Source organism: Hemitrygon akajei, chromosome 9 (assembly GCF_048418815.1).
Source record: "Hemitrygon akajei chromosome 9, sHemAka1.3, whole genome shotgun sequence".
NCBI lineage: Eukaryota > Metazoa > Chordata > Chondrichthyes > Myliobatiformes > Dasyatidae > Hemitrygon > Hemitrygon akajei.
Window position 1 is genome coordinate 150,156,059 of NC_133132.1, and position 16,925 is coordinate 150,172,983.

Sequence of the window (16,925 nt, forward strand, 5' to 3'; positions counted from 1 at the left end):
TTCTGTGGCTGCTAATGTGATTTTTGCAATATTACTTTCTGTAATTGCTTTAAGATAAAAAGCCTACTCTCAGCTACACTCCCTTAATGAACCTACACATTAGACACTATAAAAACTGAAAAAATACCAAAGCAAACAATTCATTTTTAAGATTAAATTATATATAGCATAAAAATCAGCTAGTCCTTTCTAATGTTGCTTGTGGTTGCAGTATGCTAGGCAGTATGGAGGTCTGTAGTGGAGTCTGCGAGTGGAATTAGCTCTGGGCCCAAAAGGGCAAGCGTTGGACTGATTACTCCATCATGTGCAGCTGCAGTAGGCTTGCTGGCTGAGAATCAAGAGCAAGAACATAGGTCCATGCCTACACAGGACCGGGAATGCAGCCATCCTGGGATACTTGCCCACAAGGAGATGCAATGCATCTTTTACCTTCTTCCAAATGCAGCAAACCATTCACTTTCTTAAAAACATTCTTTTCACTTATTCAATGTTAATTAAAAACATACAATGGTGAGTAGCAATGTCAGGATCTGGAAATGAGGAAATACTTACTTAAAAGCCAAACATTTCCAGATTACTGCAATACCCTAATGCTGAAATACGTCCTGGTATGTGCTGACATACGTCATTAGTGATCTCAGCATCAGGATATTGCAATAATCTAGATTTTCTTTAACATTCAATTCCTGAATCAATGCAAAATCATCACATTTCTCAATTTATAGCAATAGTATTTACTTAATCCCAAGGGGTTAAAAACTATGCTCAGAAATTAACTCATTGGCACCACCTGCTGGTACATCTTCTACAACCACCAATCAATCATGGTCTTTGTTACTGATCTGCATTTTCTGTTAAAATACTTCAGCTTTAATCTTCAGTTTATTTATTTGTTTGCTTCTTTGTTTGTTTAGAGATACAGTGTGGTACAGGCCCTTCCCGCCATTCGAGCCACACCGCGCCAGTAATCCCTGACAGCCTCAATTAACCCGAACCTCATCACAGGACAATTCACAATGACTAATTAACCAATCTGGTACATCTTTGGACTGTGGGAGGAAAACACAGAGACTGGAGAAAACCCACACATCCCACGGGGAGGATGCATGGAGATTCCTTACAGAACAGCACCGGAATTGAACTCCCAATGCCCCAAGCTGTAATGGTGTTGCGCTAACCGGCCCATCATGTGGTGAGAGAAGACCGAGAGTACTGAAATTAAATTCATACAATGTAAAAACCTTATTAAGTGAATGTTATCCAGGCTTGAAAAGAAAAAGAGATCAATGCACAAATTGAATTAGATGATCCAGTTTGAAAGGTCATTGTATGGAAGTATAAAATGCATTAGATGGTCTGAAGGGCTGTTTCTGTGCTGCACTTTTCAGCGACTCTATGACATACTGAATTTTATCTACTGACAAATAATCCCCAAATTCATTATTTCTTTGTAGCTTCCTCTTCAGCCAAATACAATAATGCTTTATTAAACATTGGATTGAACAGCATCAATAAAAAAAATGAAGCATAGACTTACAGCTGAACTTCCTATATTTTGACAAAGACATGCTCAGCTGAACACCAATCACTGACTCCATGGCTCAGCTGTACTAGTAAACTGTTTCCTGGCTGCCCTATCAGTTGCGGTGCTGCGGAGTATTTTTTATTACTTCCTCTGTGTCATGGAGAAGCTCACATGTGCCTTGCTGTTTGCAGGATTATCTCCAGAGGATTAGTTTTTCAATCCAGAAGACTGGGTGAGATCTCTGATCCAGCTGAATCTGTGGATTGCTGCTCTCCGTCATTGTTCCTGATCACTGCACCGAAGAATATCTGGAAGGCAACAATGGGAGTTGTGATCTTGATTCATCTCTGTGGCAGAATTTTTTGGATGAGCAACACTTGCGTAATTTGAATGGTGTTTACTTTTTGAGCAATCTTCTGGGTTTGCAGTTAAAAGAAATTAAACAGTTCACAAAGTGCAGATTATTTATGTTGGCAGTTAATTCGTTCCAGGAAACATCATCTTTCATTGTAAGTTTTTGTTTAGTTCTTTACATTTCTTTTTCCATGGCCAAACTATAAATACAAGGGGATTTATATCCTTGAGTCACTCTATCTTTGATGCGATATTTGAATTATTTGTATCTGGTTCAAATCATTCATATTTCAAGCGGATTTCTTAAAATATGAGAAAGCTACTTTTATGGTTTTAGAAGGGAATGTACATGTTCGAGTAGTCATATCACTCTTAATAATATAAGTCTAAGAACCCTCCGAGTTTATCCAGGTCCTCCAATTCTAGCATCACGATTATTGCCAGTTTTAATTCTTCCACGCGTGGTAAGTGTTCTTTCAGCTGCTAAGGCCGTTAGACTCTGGAATTCCTTTCCTTCATCTCTCCACCTCTCTATCGCTCTCTCCTCTTTTAAGACATCCTTTAAAACCCATAACATTGATCACGATTTTGGCTGCCTGCCCTAATATATCTTTATGGTGACACTTGAAATTGTTTGCTGAAGTGTCCTCTCTGGCTTCTGCTTGAGTTAAGTATTGTTACAAGATGTTGTTTCTCCCTCAACCTCCATGAAGAACATGACATCAATAAATTACAATAACAATTTTCATAATCACCTGGGAATGATGTCTCCTTTTTTGCATAAACAATTATCATTACCTCAAAATGCAATAAATTCTTCATTATTTCATGTTGTACCATTTGATTTAACTGTATTATCTCTAATCCCAAATGACTATTAATTTTAATTTCCTGTTTTTATTTGTTTTTTCTTATTGCTATGATGTATTCCTTTGAAATGGAAATATTATGTGTGCTAAAATTTCCCAGTAATGACATCCATGTTAATGATTTGTCCCAACTTCTTTATTACGATTTGGAGCTCTATATCGAATATTGATATTCACACATAGGGAATAGAGCTTTTAATCAACAATTTCTTACCAGATGTTTTGTAAACAGCATTTTTGAAGTAGAATTGAACAATTAAAGTAATTTTCATTGGAATGACTAGAATTTTTGAGAAGATTTGGATATATTTGTTGGTGCAATATCCAATCATGAATGTTGGAGTTACTTCATAGAGTTTGATCTGACAATCAAAAATAATGGTGAAAATAATATAGTTTAGAGTAGACTTCAAACTACTAGCTGTACTAGATAAGGTACCAATATCAGAATGTAATTTACTACACTCTGTTGTTTACTGCTGAGGTAGATTGGAGTGTAAGGTCTCCCCATTAGGTGCTGGATGTCATGAGAGCAAAGTTTAATTGGTAAGTCATCAGAAGAAGTGAGAAATCTTTACAGCTTTTCTTCTTTGGCTTGAATCAACATCCCCTGAGTATGAGGAGCACGTTAACTATGGTTCCTAATGTGGAGTCCATTAACACGTCTAATGCCCCAGTGGATGGGAACCTCTGAGTCCTACTGTAGCTATGATTGGATCTAAAGTATAATTAGATGATTGGTGGGACTCATATTTTGCTATATAAACAGCAGATGAAAAATTCTCTGGAAGGCAATTACTGTATTGTTTAGTTGGAAAATGAGACAAGTATGTTGCTGGGTCTGGTGAGTGTTCTATTTTGATTAGTTGAACCAATGGTGAAATCCTTTAAGTTCTACATTGTATCTGGAAGCTTTGGAAGCTTTATTAGTGAACATATCTAGATGAAGAAACAAAAACAAGAAATGATACCATTTATGATGATGATCAAAGTGTATTCTGTTTCTGGTTAAACTCGAACCCATATTTTATGTCAGTTTATCTGTCTACTTCCAGAGAACAATATGAAGTCTTCTATTCTCTTTCGCTGAATTTGTCTTTCAGTCAAATATAACTGTTCGTTCAAGCATGTGATACTTTATGATTTTTATTGTGTGTGTTTTCTAGAAAGTTCTTACTGAGCTGTTTCAGAAAATTAAAAGGACAAAGATGTGACAAGTCAAAGGGGTTCCATTTCCAGGTACTACAAGTTTATTTAAACTCATTGAATAGACAGTGCTTCAAAGAAAATCTATGTTATCTCTCTTATCACTAAGCCATAACCCTAAAATGAAAATAACATTTATTGCCACAAATAAACATAATATTACAAGTTATTAAATTAAGCAAGGAAACTGGAAGAAAATTTTTGCTAAAGTGTGTTAAAATTAGGATTGCATCTTAGAGATGTATTTTAATTTTGATCCAAACCATTCAATCAGATTTCAGAATCAAGTTTATTATCAGTGACTTGTATGATGTTAAATTTGTTACTTTGTACCAGTACTACTGTGCACAGACCTATTGTGTGCAGCTTTGGTCACCTACCTACAGGAAAGATGTAAATAAGGTTGAAAGAGTATGGAGAAAATTTACATGGGCGTTGCCAAGTCTGAAGGACCTAAGTTATAAGGAGAGATTGAATAGGTTAGAACTTTATTCCTTAGAACGTAAACGATTGAGATGAGATTTGATAGAGGTATACAAAATTATGAGGGATATAGAGTAAATGTAAACAGGCTTTTTCCACTGAGGTTGGGTGGGGCTACAACTAGATGTCATGCATTAAGGGTGGAAGGTGAGAATTTAAGGGGAACATGAGGGGAAACCTCTTCACTCAGAGTGTCTTGAGAGACTGGAATGACTTCCCAGTGCAAGTGGTGCATGAAAGCTCGATTTCAACGTTTACGAGTAGTTTGGATAGGTACATGGACGATATGGAGGGCTATGGTCCAGGTGCTGGTGGATGGGACTAGGCAGTTTAAATGGCTTAGCATGGACTAGGTGGGCTGAATGGCCTGTTTCTGTGCTGTATTTTTCTATGACTCTATAAAATTACTACAAACTATAAAACTAAATGAATAATGCAAAGCAAAAAGGAATAAAAATGGAACATCCAGTGGTCCATTGACTTCAGGTGACTGATGGCAGGGGGTGGGAGAAGAAACTGTTCCTGATTGTTAGGTCCTTAGGTTCCCATACCTCCTCCCCAATGGTAGTAAAAGGGATCGGGCATGTTGCAGATTATGAGGGTCCTTAATGATAGATGTTGCCTTTTAGAAGCTCCACTTCTTAAAGATGTGCTCAATATTGAAAAGGGTTGTTCCCATGATGGTGCAACCCTTCTTCAACCATTCAGAATGCTCCCTACTGTACACTTATAGAATTTTTTGTGTCTTTGGTGACATACCAAATCACCTCAATCTCTTACTGAAGTAGAGCTGCTGGTGCCCTTCTTCATGATTGATTGCATTAATGTGTTAGCCCCAGGATAGATCCTCCGAGATGCTGACACCCAGGAATTTAGAGATGATCACCCTCCTCACCATTGACCCTTCAATGAGTACTGATATGTGTTTTCCGGATTTCTCTTCCCTGAAGTCCACAGTCAGATCCTTGGTCTTCCTGACATTGAGTGCGAAGTTGTTGCAACACCACTCATCTACCAATCTACCTCACTCCTGTACACCTTCTCATTGTCAACTGCAGTGGCGTCATCAGCGAGTCATTAAGTACAATGTGTTTGAGCTGTGCTTAGCCACACAGACATGAATATAGAGGGAGTAGGAAAGTGGGCTCAATATGCATCCTTGAGGTGTGCCCGTGTTAATTGTCAGCAAAGAAGAGATATTATTTCCAATCTGCATTGATTGTGGTGTGCCAATAAGGAAACCAAGGGTCCACTTGCAGAAGCTAATTATGTTCATTGTTGCATTATTGGATGCATAAGAGGGATGGCTTGAACTATTCCTTTGCACCTTATTTTCAGCTAATTTTTGATTCCTCATTCCAGCAGTGAACATATTTAGCTATATGCATACCTCTAAGGGAAAGCTATTGCAGTTAAATGATAAATTATATAATTTCATTCATATTAAAAAGCTTTGATAAGAATTTGGATCTTAATGGAATGAAAGCATGAAATTTTATTTTATTTTAATAGATAAAATACAGAACAAGCCCTTCTGGCCCCTTGAGCTGTACCCAGCAACCCCAGATTTAACCCTAGCCTTATCACGGGACAATTTACAAAGACCAATTAACCTACCAATTGGGTCATCTTTGGACTGTGGGAGGAAACCCACACAGTCACAGAGAGCATGTCAATGAAATATCTTTTATAATCGATACCTGTAGCCAGCTGGAAGCCCGAGATTTATTCGTCATATCTGCTGGGAAAGCACTCGATCCTTTTTAAAATATGTAGTGCAAAAATAAAAATAAAAAATGTAGTGAGGTACTATACATGGGTTCGAGCATTTGGAGCTAAAAATAATCTTGAGTGGAATATAAAATCTAGTTTATTTTCAAGCTTTTTGCATTCCGTGGATCAATTACTCTCCCTTTTTTTAAAAAAAGGAAATATTTGGGTCACGTCTTCTGATGACTCACTCACTCACAAAGGGCAACACCAGTGTTGCAATGTAGTGGTTAGGACATTGTCTTTCAGTTGTGGAAATGGAAGGAGGCTGCACTCTTCATTAAGTTGCTAGTCAGATGACAAAGTTGGCAAAGGATTCCATATAGTTTTATGTGTACACTTAACAACCTGCCTAAAATTAATATGGAATGTTAAATACATTCTAATGATCATGATAAAGCAAGGTATTGTTCACTGTTAAAGTAATAAAAATGTCGCTTTGATGCCTCAATGTTCTTCAGTCACAGTGAGAAAAATCACTATTTGCAGCAATAATATTGAATTCTGCTCACTAAACACCAATGTTAATGATTAATATATATTGTAATCATACTATATTTGTTTATTCTGATGACACCTTGTGAACTGGGGAAAGGCCACCACATGATACCGAGTCTCAGGAAGTCTTGAAATAATCTGAGGGAACTAAGGCAATATGAGAGGAGCTTCAGAACCTGATGAAGGAAATAAATCCTGTTGAAGAGATTAGCTCATTTGAGATTGATTTGAGCTTGGAGTTCCAAGGATTGCTGGTTTCCCATGCAGCAGAGAATCAGGTTCTGCATCGAATAACCCGTGCAGCAGGATGCAACTCCCCAACTGGAAGTGGCTCCAGATTGAGACAGTTACTGAAAACCAGTAGCTGACATTTCAAGTCCTAGTCCTGACGAAGGGTTTCGGCCCGAAACGTCGACAGTGCTTCTCCCTATAGATGCTGCCTGGCCTGCTGCGTTCCACCAGCATTTTGTGTGTGTAGCTGACATTTCAAGTTGAGGCACTTTATCAGGACTGAAATGTCAACTGCTTATTCCTCTCAATGAATGCCGCCTATTCTGTTGAGTTCCTCCGGCAGAGTGTGTGTGTGTGTGTGTGTGTGTGTGTGTGTGTGTGTGTGTGTGTGTGTGTGTGTGTGTGTGTGTGTGTGTGTGTGTGTGTGTGTGTGTGTGTGTGTGTGTGTGTGTGTGTGTGTGTGTGTGTGAGAGAGAGAGAGAGAGAGAGAGAGAGACTCTGGACTTCCAGCATCTGCATAATCCTTTCTGCTTATAAGAAGCCAAATGGATGAGTGAACAGGGATTAGAGATTCATCTGAGAGGCGGTGGGGGGGGGGCAATCTGGGGGAAGAAACAAGTTATTAAAATGGATCAATAAAGTCTCCCCAGGGCCATGGTAGCGTAGCGATTAGTGCAACACTACTGGAGCTCAGGGCGTTGGAGTTTAATCCCGGCACTTTTCTGCACTGTGTGGAATGCATGAGTTGCCTCCAGGTGCTCTGATTTCTCCTACTGTCCAAAGATGTACTGGTTGATAGGTTGATTGGTCATTGTAAATTGTCCCGTGATTAGGCTAGAGTTAATTCGGGGGTTGCTGGGCGACACAGCTTGAAGGGCCGGAGGGCCTATTCCACTCTCTATTGCTATATAAATAAATAGTCCAACATCCTGCATTTAGTTTCAGGAATTCAAAGAAAACACTTCTGATTTTGAACTTATTTCAATATACCAGCACATTGTAAGCACCAAAACTGTCCTATTTAAATGTTTTCTTTGTCATTTTCCTTCTTGCAGTTGGATGCAATGGGATATTAAAGAGAGGAGTCGGCAGAGAACAGGAATTCATAAAGAAACATCGAAGAACAGACGAATTCAACACAAAGATTGCAATATCTACAAGTAGGATGAACATGAATGTGAGCTTCATAATTCCAGATACAGTGGAATACTGCTATAAATCTGTGAATAGAACGTGTTTGAGAACAACCCGCTCCCATGGTCTTCGAGTATTGCTTTATGCGTTTGGTGCAATGGCAGTTCTGGTTACAATGTTTGGCAACTTGTTAGTAATTGTTGCAATCTCCCATTTCAGACAACTTCATACACCCACTAATTATCTCGTTCTTTCTTTGGCAATTGCTGACTTTCTTCTGGGATGTATGGTGATGCCTTACAGTTTGACAAGGTCCATTGAAAACTGTTGGTACCTAGGCGACCTGTTCTGCAAGTTTCAAGCAAGCTTTGACTTCATGCTCTGTGCGTCGTCAATATTCCACCTGTGCTTCATTTCTGTCGACCGTTACTACGCGGTGTGTGACCCACTGAAATACAGAACCAGAATAACTGTTCACACCGTCCTAATCATGATCCTCATCAGCTGGATTATCTCTGCATTTGTGGGTTTTGGTATGATATTTTTAGAATTAAACTTGATAGAAATTAGAGAGTTTTATTACAAAAACATATCCTGCTATGGTGGCTGTATTCTAGTGATGGGGAAACTGTGCTCAGTGATCTACTCGATAGTTTCCTTTTACTTCCCGGGATTTATTATGCTTTGTATTTATACAAAAATATATTTCGTCGCGACAAAACAGGCCCGCGCCATAAATGACATTACAAGGCAGGTGCAGTCCATCAAGGAAAACAAGAGTATTGCTTCCCAGACAAGTGAAAGAAAAGCTGCGAAGACACTGGGGATCGTGATGGGGGTGTTCTTAATGTGCTGGACTCCATACTTCACTTGCAATTTCATAGACCCTTTCATTGAACACACCACACCCTCCCTAATGTTCGACGCATTTTTTTGGTTAGGGTACTTGAACTCAGCATTCAATCCCGTGATCTATGCATTTTTTTATTCGTGGTTCAGAAAAGCTCTGAAAATTATTCTAACTTTTAAAATATTCAGAACTGATTCCTCCCGGATAAACCTCTTCTAATTTGACTCCAGGGAGTGAAAACTTGGATGATGGCTGGTCCTGATGTCTCCCTTCCATTTAGAAGTCATTACAAATATCACTTGCAATTATATAACCAAAATCTGTGAAATTAGTTCGGAATACTGTTTCTATCCTGTTGCCACTTTTCACTCGCAACTCAGAATTTTCAAGTTCTTTGGAATGAACGCGAAGTTGTATGATCTTACTCATGAATAAACGTTTTCTTCCATGATGTGTACTGGGTTTTTAGTGGAAAATTAATGCTACATTCAAGGAATCTGCTCGTGATGTAGACGATGTAGTCGGCTGAAAATCAGAAAGAGACACAGCACTGAAGCGAGTCCTCAGTCCAATGGCAAAAACTCATATTACAATAATCCCATTTAACCCATTTTATTTTCCCATCTACTCACCTCAAGATTCCATCATTTGCTAAACACTATGAGCAATCTACAGCGGCCAACCAGCCTGCAGATTTTTTTGTGGGGTATAGGGAGAAACTGGAACAGTGGCACATGGAAAATGTGTCACGACCCACACGTAGGCAACAAAGGTAAACCGGGATTGGAGCAGCAGTTTATCAGTTGCTCCACTGTACCTACATCTCCATTGGTATGTTACTGGGAGGATGCAACTGAAAAAGTTGTCAAGGAGGTTTACTGGGATGCTGCCTGGATTAGAGAGTATATGTTATTCGAGGGGTCGGACAAACACAGGATGTTTTCTTTGGAGCATCAGATTATGACTTCACTTCTAAATCAGAAACCTGCCTAAATGTAATATTAAAAAAGGAACAACTTGATTAAAGTTTATAAAATGATGAGAGAAATATGAGAAAATTATGAGGTGCCGTGGTAGTGTAGTGCAACATGTATAATAAGCTGGAGGAACTCAGCAGGTCGGGCAGCATCTGTGGAAATGAGCAGTCAACCATTGAAGGGTCTCGGCCCGAAATGTTGACTGCTCATTTCCACGGATGCTGTCTGACCTGCTGAGTTCCTCCAGCGTGTTGTACGTGTTGCTTTGACGCAGGCATCTGCAGTGTACTTTGTGTTTATGGTAGTGTAGTGGTTAGCACACCGCCTTGTAGTACCAATGACCCGGGTTCAATTCCCACCACTGCCTGTAAGGAGTTTGTACGTTCTCAGCGTGACCGCATGGATTTCATCCAGGTGCTCCAATTTCCTCCCACTGTCCAAAAATGTAGGTTAATTGGTCATTCTAAGTTGTCCTGTGATTAGGCTAGGTTTAAGTCAGGCCGCTGCTGGGCACCGCAGCTCAAAGGGCTGGAAGGGCCTATTCCACCCCATGTCTCAATAAAATAACTAACTAAGTAAATAAATACCTAGATAGAGTAGACAGTCAGTTAGAGCTTTTGCCCAGGGGAGAAATGTTAAATACCAGCGGCATGCATTTGAGGTGCAGAGGGAAAGTTTAAAGGCGATGTGTGGAGCCATTTTCTTTTTGCACGGAAGTGGTTGATACATAGAATGGACTGCCAGGTGGAGTGGTAGAAATATATGCCATAGTGGCATTTATGTGGATATTAGGCAGACATATGGAGAGATGTGGATCATGTGCAGGCGAAAGATTTAGATGAATCTGGCATCACATTTGGCACAGATATTGTGTGCCTAAAAGCTTGTTCCTGTGCTACATTTTCTGTTGTGTGTACTCATTAGACTTGATGGAAAATTAGTAAATATCTACAGAGGACTCTCCCGTGGAAGAATAGGCAAATGTGAACTTTATTCTCATTGGCAGATTCATTCTATCTGTGCAGAACCCCAGTGCACATGGGACGGAAAGGTACAATTAGATGCTACGCAAATATTATACTGCTGCATTGACCTTATCACAAATATTCACAGAAATGATAAGGCATGATATTTATGGTATTAGTTATGGGGTCAATTCATAGAAAAGCACCACCTGTTTCATAGAACAGTTTATATCTTTGCTTAGTAAAGCAAAACTAGGGAGCACCAGTCTTTCACAATCCCCTCAATTGACAGCTTGTTCTTTTTCACTGGTCATCTCTGTGCTTTACTTTGCAAACTGTTAATTCTTTGGTGTGAGCACATTCTGAGGATTTCATAGGCAGGTAGACTGAATCATATTATTAGTTCCTTGGCATTAATACACATTGATTTTAATTTGTTTAATGTAAAATCAAAATGAAATGCCGTCATGATATCAGTCAGACACATGACATTTACCTATTATTAAAGTTCATGTCCTAATGTCAACTGCGTCAAGCAGCTTGTTTAATTATCTTCCTGTTCTTTGGAATATCTAAATTAAAACTGGATTAGAAAGAACACTGCGCAGTGGAAGTTGCCAAGACCATACACTGCTTGCTCACTGAAGAGTAGTATCTGTATAAGACCCTAAGAAATCCAATAATCCACTGTTCCAAAGCACAGAGCTCATAATTGCCCAATTTAGACAGTCAAAAGAAATTAACATTTATCATCAAGGACCTCTATAATCCAGGTCATGCTCTCTTCTCGCTGTTGCCATCAGGAAGGAGGTACAGGAGCTTTATGTCCCACACCACCAGGTTCAGGAATAGTTATTACATTTCAACCATCAGGCTCCTGAACCAGCGTGGGTATATTCATTCACTTCAATACTGATCTGTTATTGGGTGCATTTAAGGCAGAGATTGATAAATTCTGGATTAGCCAGGGCATCAAGGGAATGGGGAGAAGGCAGGGGAGTGGGGATGACTGGAAGAATTGGATCAGCCCATGATTGAATGGCGGAGCAGACTCAATGGGCCAAATGGCCTGCTTCTGCTCCTACATCTTATAGTCCCACGGACTCATTCTCAAGGACTCGACAACTCATGTTCTGAATATTATTTATTTATTTAATGTATCCACCCATTCATTCATTCCTTTGTTCATTCATTCGTCAGCTTATTTTTTTATTTGTTTGTTTGTTTATTCATTTATACAATTTGTCTTCATTTACACATTGGCTGTTTAACAGTCTTTCTGTGCAGTTTTTAAAAAAATTATTCTATTGTATTTCTTTGCTTCTTTGAATGCCCGTAAGAAAATGAATCTCAGGGTAGTATATTGTGAGAAACACATACTTAGAGAATAAATTTACTTTGCACTTTGAGATTGATATGAGATGTGGCAGCTTTACCAGTTGTTAAGTGTAACCACTCCCTTGTTTGTCCAAAGCACAGTCCTCTGAGTTCAGCTCCTGATTCACATAGACTAAAGGGCTTATCAAAATGGACTGATTATATTACAGACTTAAAATAATACTAAAATAATCATGTTGAGATGCAGCAATAATCCTGAATGTGGCAAATTGATCACATTGTTTGCTATTCTGTGGTTCCCTCCCCGCTTTTTCTGTTTGATCTTGCTGCTCTCCAAAACCTTATTTTCTAATTTATTTCCATTTTTGTTTCCATCTGGCTATCATCTGCCATGTTTTTACAGCTTGACCTTCCCACTGATTTTGCTCTCCCCATTTATTTTTGCAGCTGACACTAAGATTGGGGGTGTAATGGACAGTGAGGAAGGCTATCATGGCTTGCAGAGAGATCTGCATCGGCTGGAAAAATGGGCCGGAAATGGCAAATAGCATTTAATGTGGACAAGTGCAAGGTTTTACACTTCGGTAGGACCAACCAAGGTAGGTCTTACACAGTGAAGATTAGGGCATTGAGGAGTGTGGTAGAACAAAGGGATCTGGGAATACAGGTCCATAATTCATTGAAAGTGGTGTCTCAGGTAGATAGGGTTGTAAAGAAAGCTTTTGGCACATTGGCCTTCATAAATCAATGTATTGAGTACAGAAAATGGATGTTATATTGAAGTTGGTGAGGCCTAATTTGAAGTACCGTGTACAGTTTTGGTCACCTAGCTACAGGATAGATGTAAGCAAGATTGAAGGAGTGCAGAGAAAATTTACGAGGATGTTGCCGGGTCTCGAGGACCTGAGCTTTAAGGAAAGATTGACTAGGTTAGGAGTGTATTCGTTCGAGCGTAGAGGATTGAGTGGAGATTTGATAGAGGTGTACAAAATAATGCGGGGTATAGACTGATAAATGTAAGCAGGCTTTTTTGTCTGAGGTTGGGTGGGACCAGAGGTCATGGGTTAAAGGTGAGAAGTTTAAGGGGAACATGAGGGGAACTGTTGTGGGCTGTATCAAAGGTGGTGATGAATCAGTATATGATAGGGAGATTGAAAATTTGTCTGAGTGTAATAATAACAACCTCTCACTAAATGTCAATAAGCCAAGGAACTGATAGTAGATCAGGAGAGGGAAACCAGAGGTCCATGAGACAGTAATCATCAGAGGTGGAGAGTGTCAGTAACTTTAAATTCCTGCGTGTCGCTACCTCAGAGGACCTGTCCTGGACCCATCATATAAATATAATTGTAATAAAAAGCAAGACAGCACCTCTATTTCATCAGGAGTCTGTGAGGATTCAGCATGTCAACGAAAACCTTAGCAAACTTCTATAGATGTTTAGTGGAAAGTGTGCTGACTGGCTGCATTACCGCCTGGTATGGGAATACCAAGGCCTTTGAGCGGAAAATCCTACAAAAGTTAGTGGATTCAGCCCAGTACATCAAGGGTAAAACCGTCCCAACCATTGAGAACATCTACATGAAATATTGCCGTAGAAAAGTAGCATCCATCATCAAAGATCCTCATCACCCAGGCCATGCTCTTTTCTCCTGCTGCCAGAGCCTCAGGACTCCACCACCAGGTTTAAGAAAAGTTACTACCTCTCAACCATCAGTCTCTTGAGCAAAAAGCGATAGCTACACTCATTTAAGGACTCTTACCTTGTTATTTCATGCTCATTATTTATTGCCATTTATTTATTATCTGCTTTTGCACAGTTGTTTACAATTTACAGTTCCTGATGTTTACAGTTTACAGATCCTGTTTACAGTTACTGTTCTAGAGATTTGCTAAGTATGCCTGCAGAAAATAGAGTCTCAGGGCTGTGTATGGTGACATGTATGTATGCTGATGATAAATTTTATTTTTTCACGCAGAGGGTGATGAGAGTGTGGAATAAGCTACCAGCTCAAGTGAACCATGCGAGCTTGATTTCAATGTTTAAGAGAAGTTTTGATAGGTACATGGATAGTAGGGGTATGGAAGACTATGATCCCAATGCAGGTCGTTGGGAGTAGGAAGTCTAAATGATCTCAGCATGGATTAGATGGGCTGAATGGCCTATTTCTGTGCTGTATTTCTCTATGAGGAGAACCAGAGAGGCAAGAATGGACAGGAAGGACTTGATGGTGGGTACAATGATTCATTTAAATATTTTATTTTATCTAAAACTTCACTTTGATGTTTACCTTATTAATATGAATTAAATTATGTATTTCTATTTTATACTTTTAAACCAATCTGACTGCTTTAAAACAGAAAAATTTTACAAGGATGTTACCAGGTCTGGAAGACTTGAGTTATAAGTAGAGATTGAATTGATTTGGACTTTATTCCTTGAAACATAGAAGATTGAGGAGATGTGTTAGAAATATACAAAATTATGAGTGGTGTAGGTAGTGTAAATGCAAGCAGGCTTTTTCCTGAATCTAATTTCATCTGTGATGTATACAATCAGATGAAGTTTTAATGCAATTGAACGATTTATCACTGCTTCAAACAGACGGAAATAGACTGGACTGTGGCCCCCTTAAGAAGTGACCAGCAAGTGAAAGTGGTATAAATGTGCTGGTCTGATGATGCATTAAAAACATGAGGTTTTTGACTCCCAATACCAATTACATTGCTGGCAAACCTACAGTCTCTGGTAAATAGAACTGATGATCTCAGAGCTTGGGTGGACATTAGGTCCGCGTGCATCCTTTGTTTTATGGAATGTTGGTTACCCCCTTCCACGCCAGACACTGCAATTGGAATAGACGTGTTCACAATACAATTATCAAGAGCTTCTCAAAAGCAGAGATGGCGGTGTATGCTTCATGATCAATTCCTCATGGTGTACTGATATGTTGATGACATTCCAATACTGCGCACCTGACCTGGAACATCTCGCAATTAAGTGCCATCCATTTTACTTGCCGCAGAAGATTTTAGCAATCATTTTGTTAGCCACGTACATTCCAACTCGGGCTACTGTCAAACAAGCCTGGTCTGTACGTACTGGTTGTGTGGTGAAAAAGGCACAACAGCGCCTCTTTCACCTTAGACAGTTGAAGAAGTTTGGTATGGGCCCCCAAATCCTAAGTACTTTCTACAGGGACACAATTGAGAGAATCCTGACTGGCTGCATCCCTGCCTGGTATGGGAACTGTACTTCTCTCAATCGCAGGATTCTGCAGAGAGTGGTGCAGACAGCCCAGCCCATCTGTAGATGCGAACTCCCCACAATTCAGGACATTTACAAAAGACAGGTGTGTAAAAGAGCCCGAAGGATCATTGGGGACCTGAGTCACCCCAACCACAAACTGTTCCGGCTGCTACCATCCAGGAAACTGTACCACAACATAAAGGCCAGGACCAACAGGACAGCTTCTTCCTCCAGGCCATCAAACTGATTAATTCATGCTGATGCAACTGTATTTTTATGTTATATTGACTGTTCATATTTAACTATCTTGTTACTGTCCTGTTGTACATACTATTTATTATGAATTGCTATAAATTGCACATTGCACATTTAGACGGGGATGTAATGTAAAGATTATTACTCCTCATATATATGAAGGATGTAAGTAATAAAGTCAATTCAATTCAATTCTTCTTTATTTTCAAGAGGATTTTTAAAAAGAAATGTTTACAAATTAACTGCAGAAAATCAAATCTACAGCAAATTTCCTTCCATTCCTGAAGCAATAATCAAATTTTTAATTGGAGTTTCAGATGCACTGGGAACGATGCCACAAATATGTGAATCACTTCTTTGTTATCACCATACTGCAATCATTTGTGTTAGATTAGAAAACACTACGGATTGCTCAACACTGACGTGACAGATAATGTTTTTGTGTTTGTATCTTTTATTTGTATGAGCAGTCTGACAATTAATTAATTAGATACATGTCTATTTACTTAAATGTTGTGATCAATCATGAACTTTTGGGGGTTAACAAGATGAGGACTAGACTTTCTCAGTGAGATTATCTGAAAAAGACATTTACCTCATATTTAGAAACATTCAGTCATACTTTATTTGTCTTTGATCTCTCTTAACATTTCTTTCACCTTATTGTTAGAAATTACTTTGCAAAACTATTCAATCCCATGATCTGTGCAAATACCTTGCAAGTTGAATTATTTTCGATATTTTTCCTCAATAGTGATGTGCACATTCAAGCTTAAGCACAGCAAGCTGTCAGAAGCATCAAGAGAATCGATTGGATACCTTTAAATGATTCCTTGCCTTTGATTTAACAGAAGATCTAATAGCAGGACGTAAAGATAAACTAACCAAGAGAACACAATAATAGTCTTCTGTCAAGTAAGTCCATACATGGGATTGCTGCCATCATTCGTTCCCATCATGCCAACTGAAAGGCTATTGGTGTGTCATGTTATGGTTAGCGAGGCCAATTCTTGTCTGACATGTACTGAATTTACTGTCTCTCATCTCACTAAGTTCACTACTGTCTACTTTTTCCAGACCCCCCTCATGTAAGTGGTGGCAAGAGTTCTCCCTGCAAATTTCCTTCTATCACTGCCCCATTACCATCACACTTTGTGCTCACAATTTTGAAGGTAGCAGGCTCTAGGAGACTGAGGACAGCAAACTCTCCTACCTCCCAT

At 39.2% G+C, this 16,925-nt stretch overlaps 1 protein-coding gene across 1 annotated transcript; it reads left to right on the forward strand.

Moving 5' to 3' along the window:
* The first annotated feature begins 1,690 nt into the window (after positions 1-1,690).
* LOC140732833 (trace amine-associated receptor 1-like) lies at positions 1,691-9,218 on the forward strand. The gene is made up of 3 exons (XM_073055462.1): positions 1,691-2,034; positions 3,915-3,987; positions 7,992-9,218. Exon 3 carries the CDS (start codon positions 8,102-8,104, stop codon positions 9,137-9,139), a length of 1,038 nt encoding a protein of 345 aa, XP_072911563.1. The 5' UTR covers positions 1,691-2,034; positions 3,915-3,987; positions 7,992-8,101; the 3' UTR covers positions 9,140-9,218.
* Positions 9,219-16,925: the final 7,707 nt, after the last annotated feature.

Bases quoted from the DNA above. Each gene is read 5' to 3' on its own strand.
- LOC140732833 (XM_073055462.1), top strand. From the start codon at position 8,102: ATGAACATGAATGTGAGCTTCATAATTCCAGATACAGTGGAATACTGC.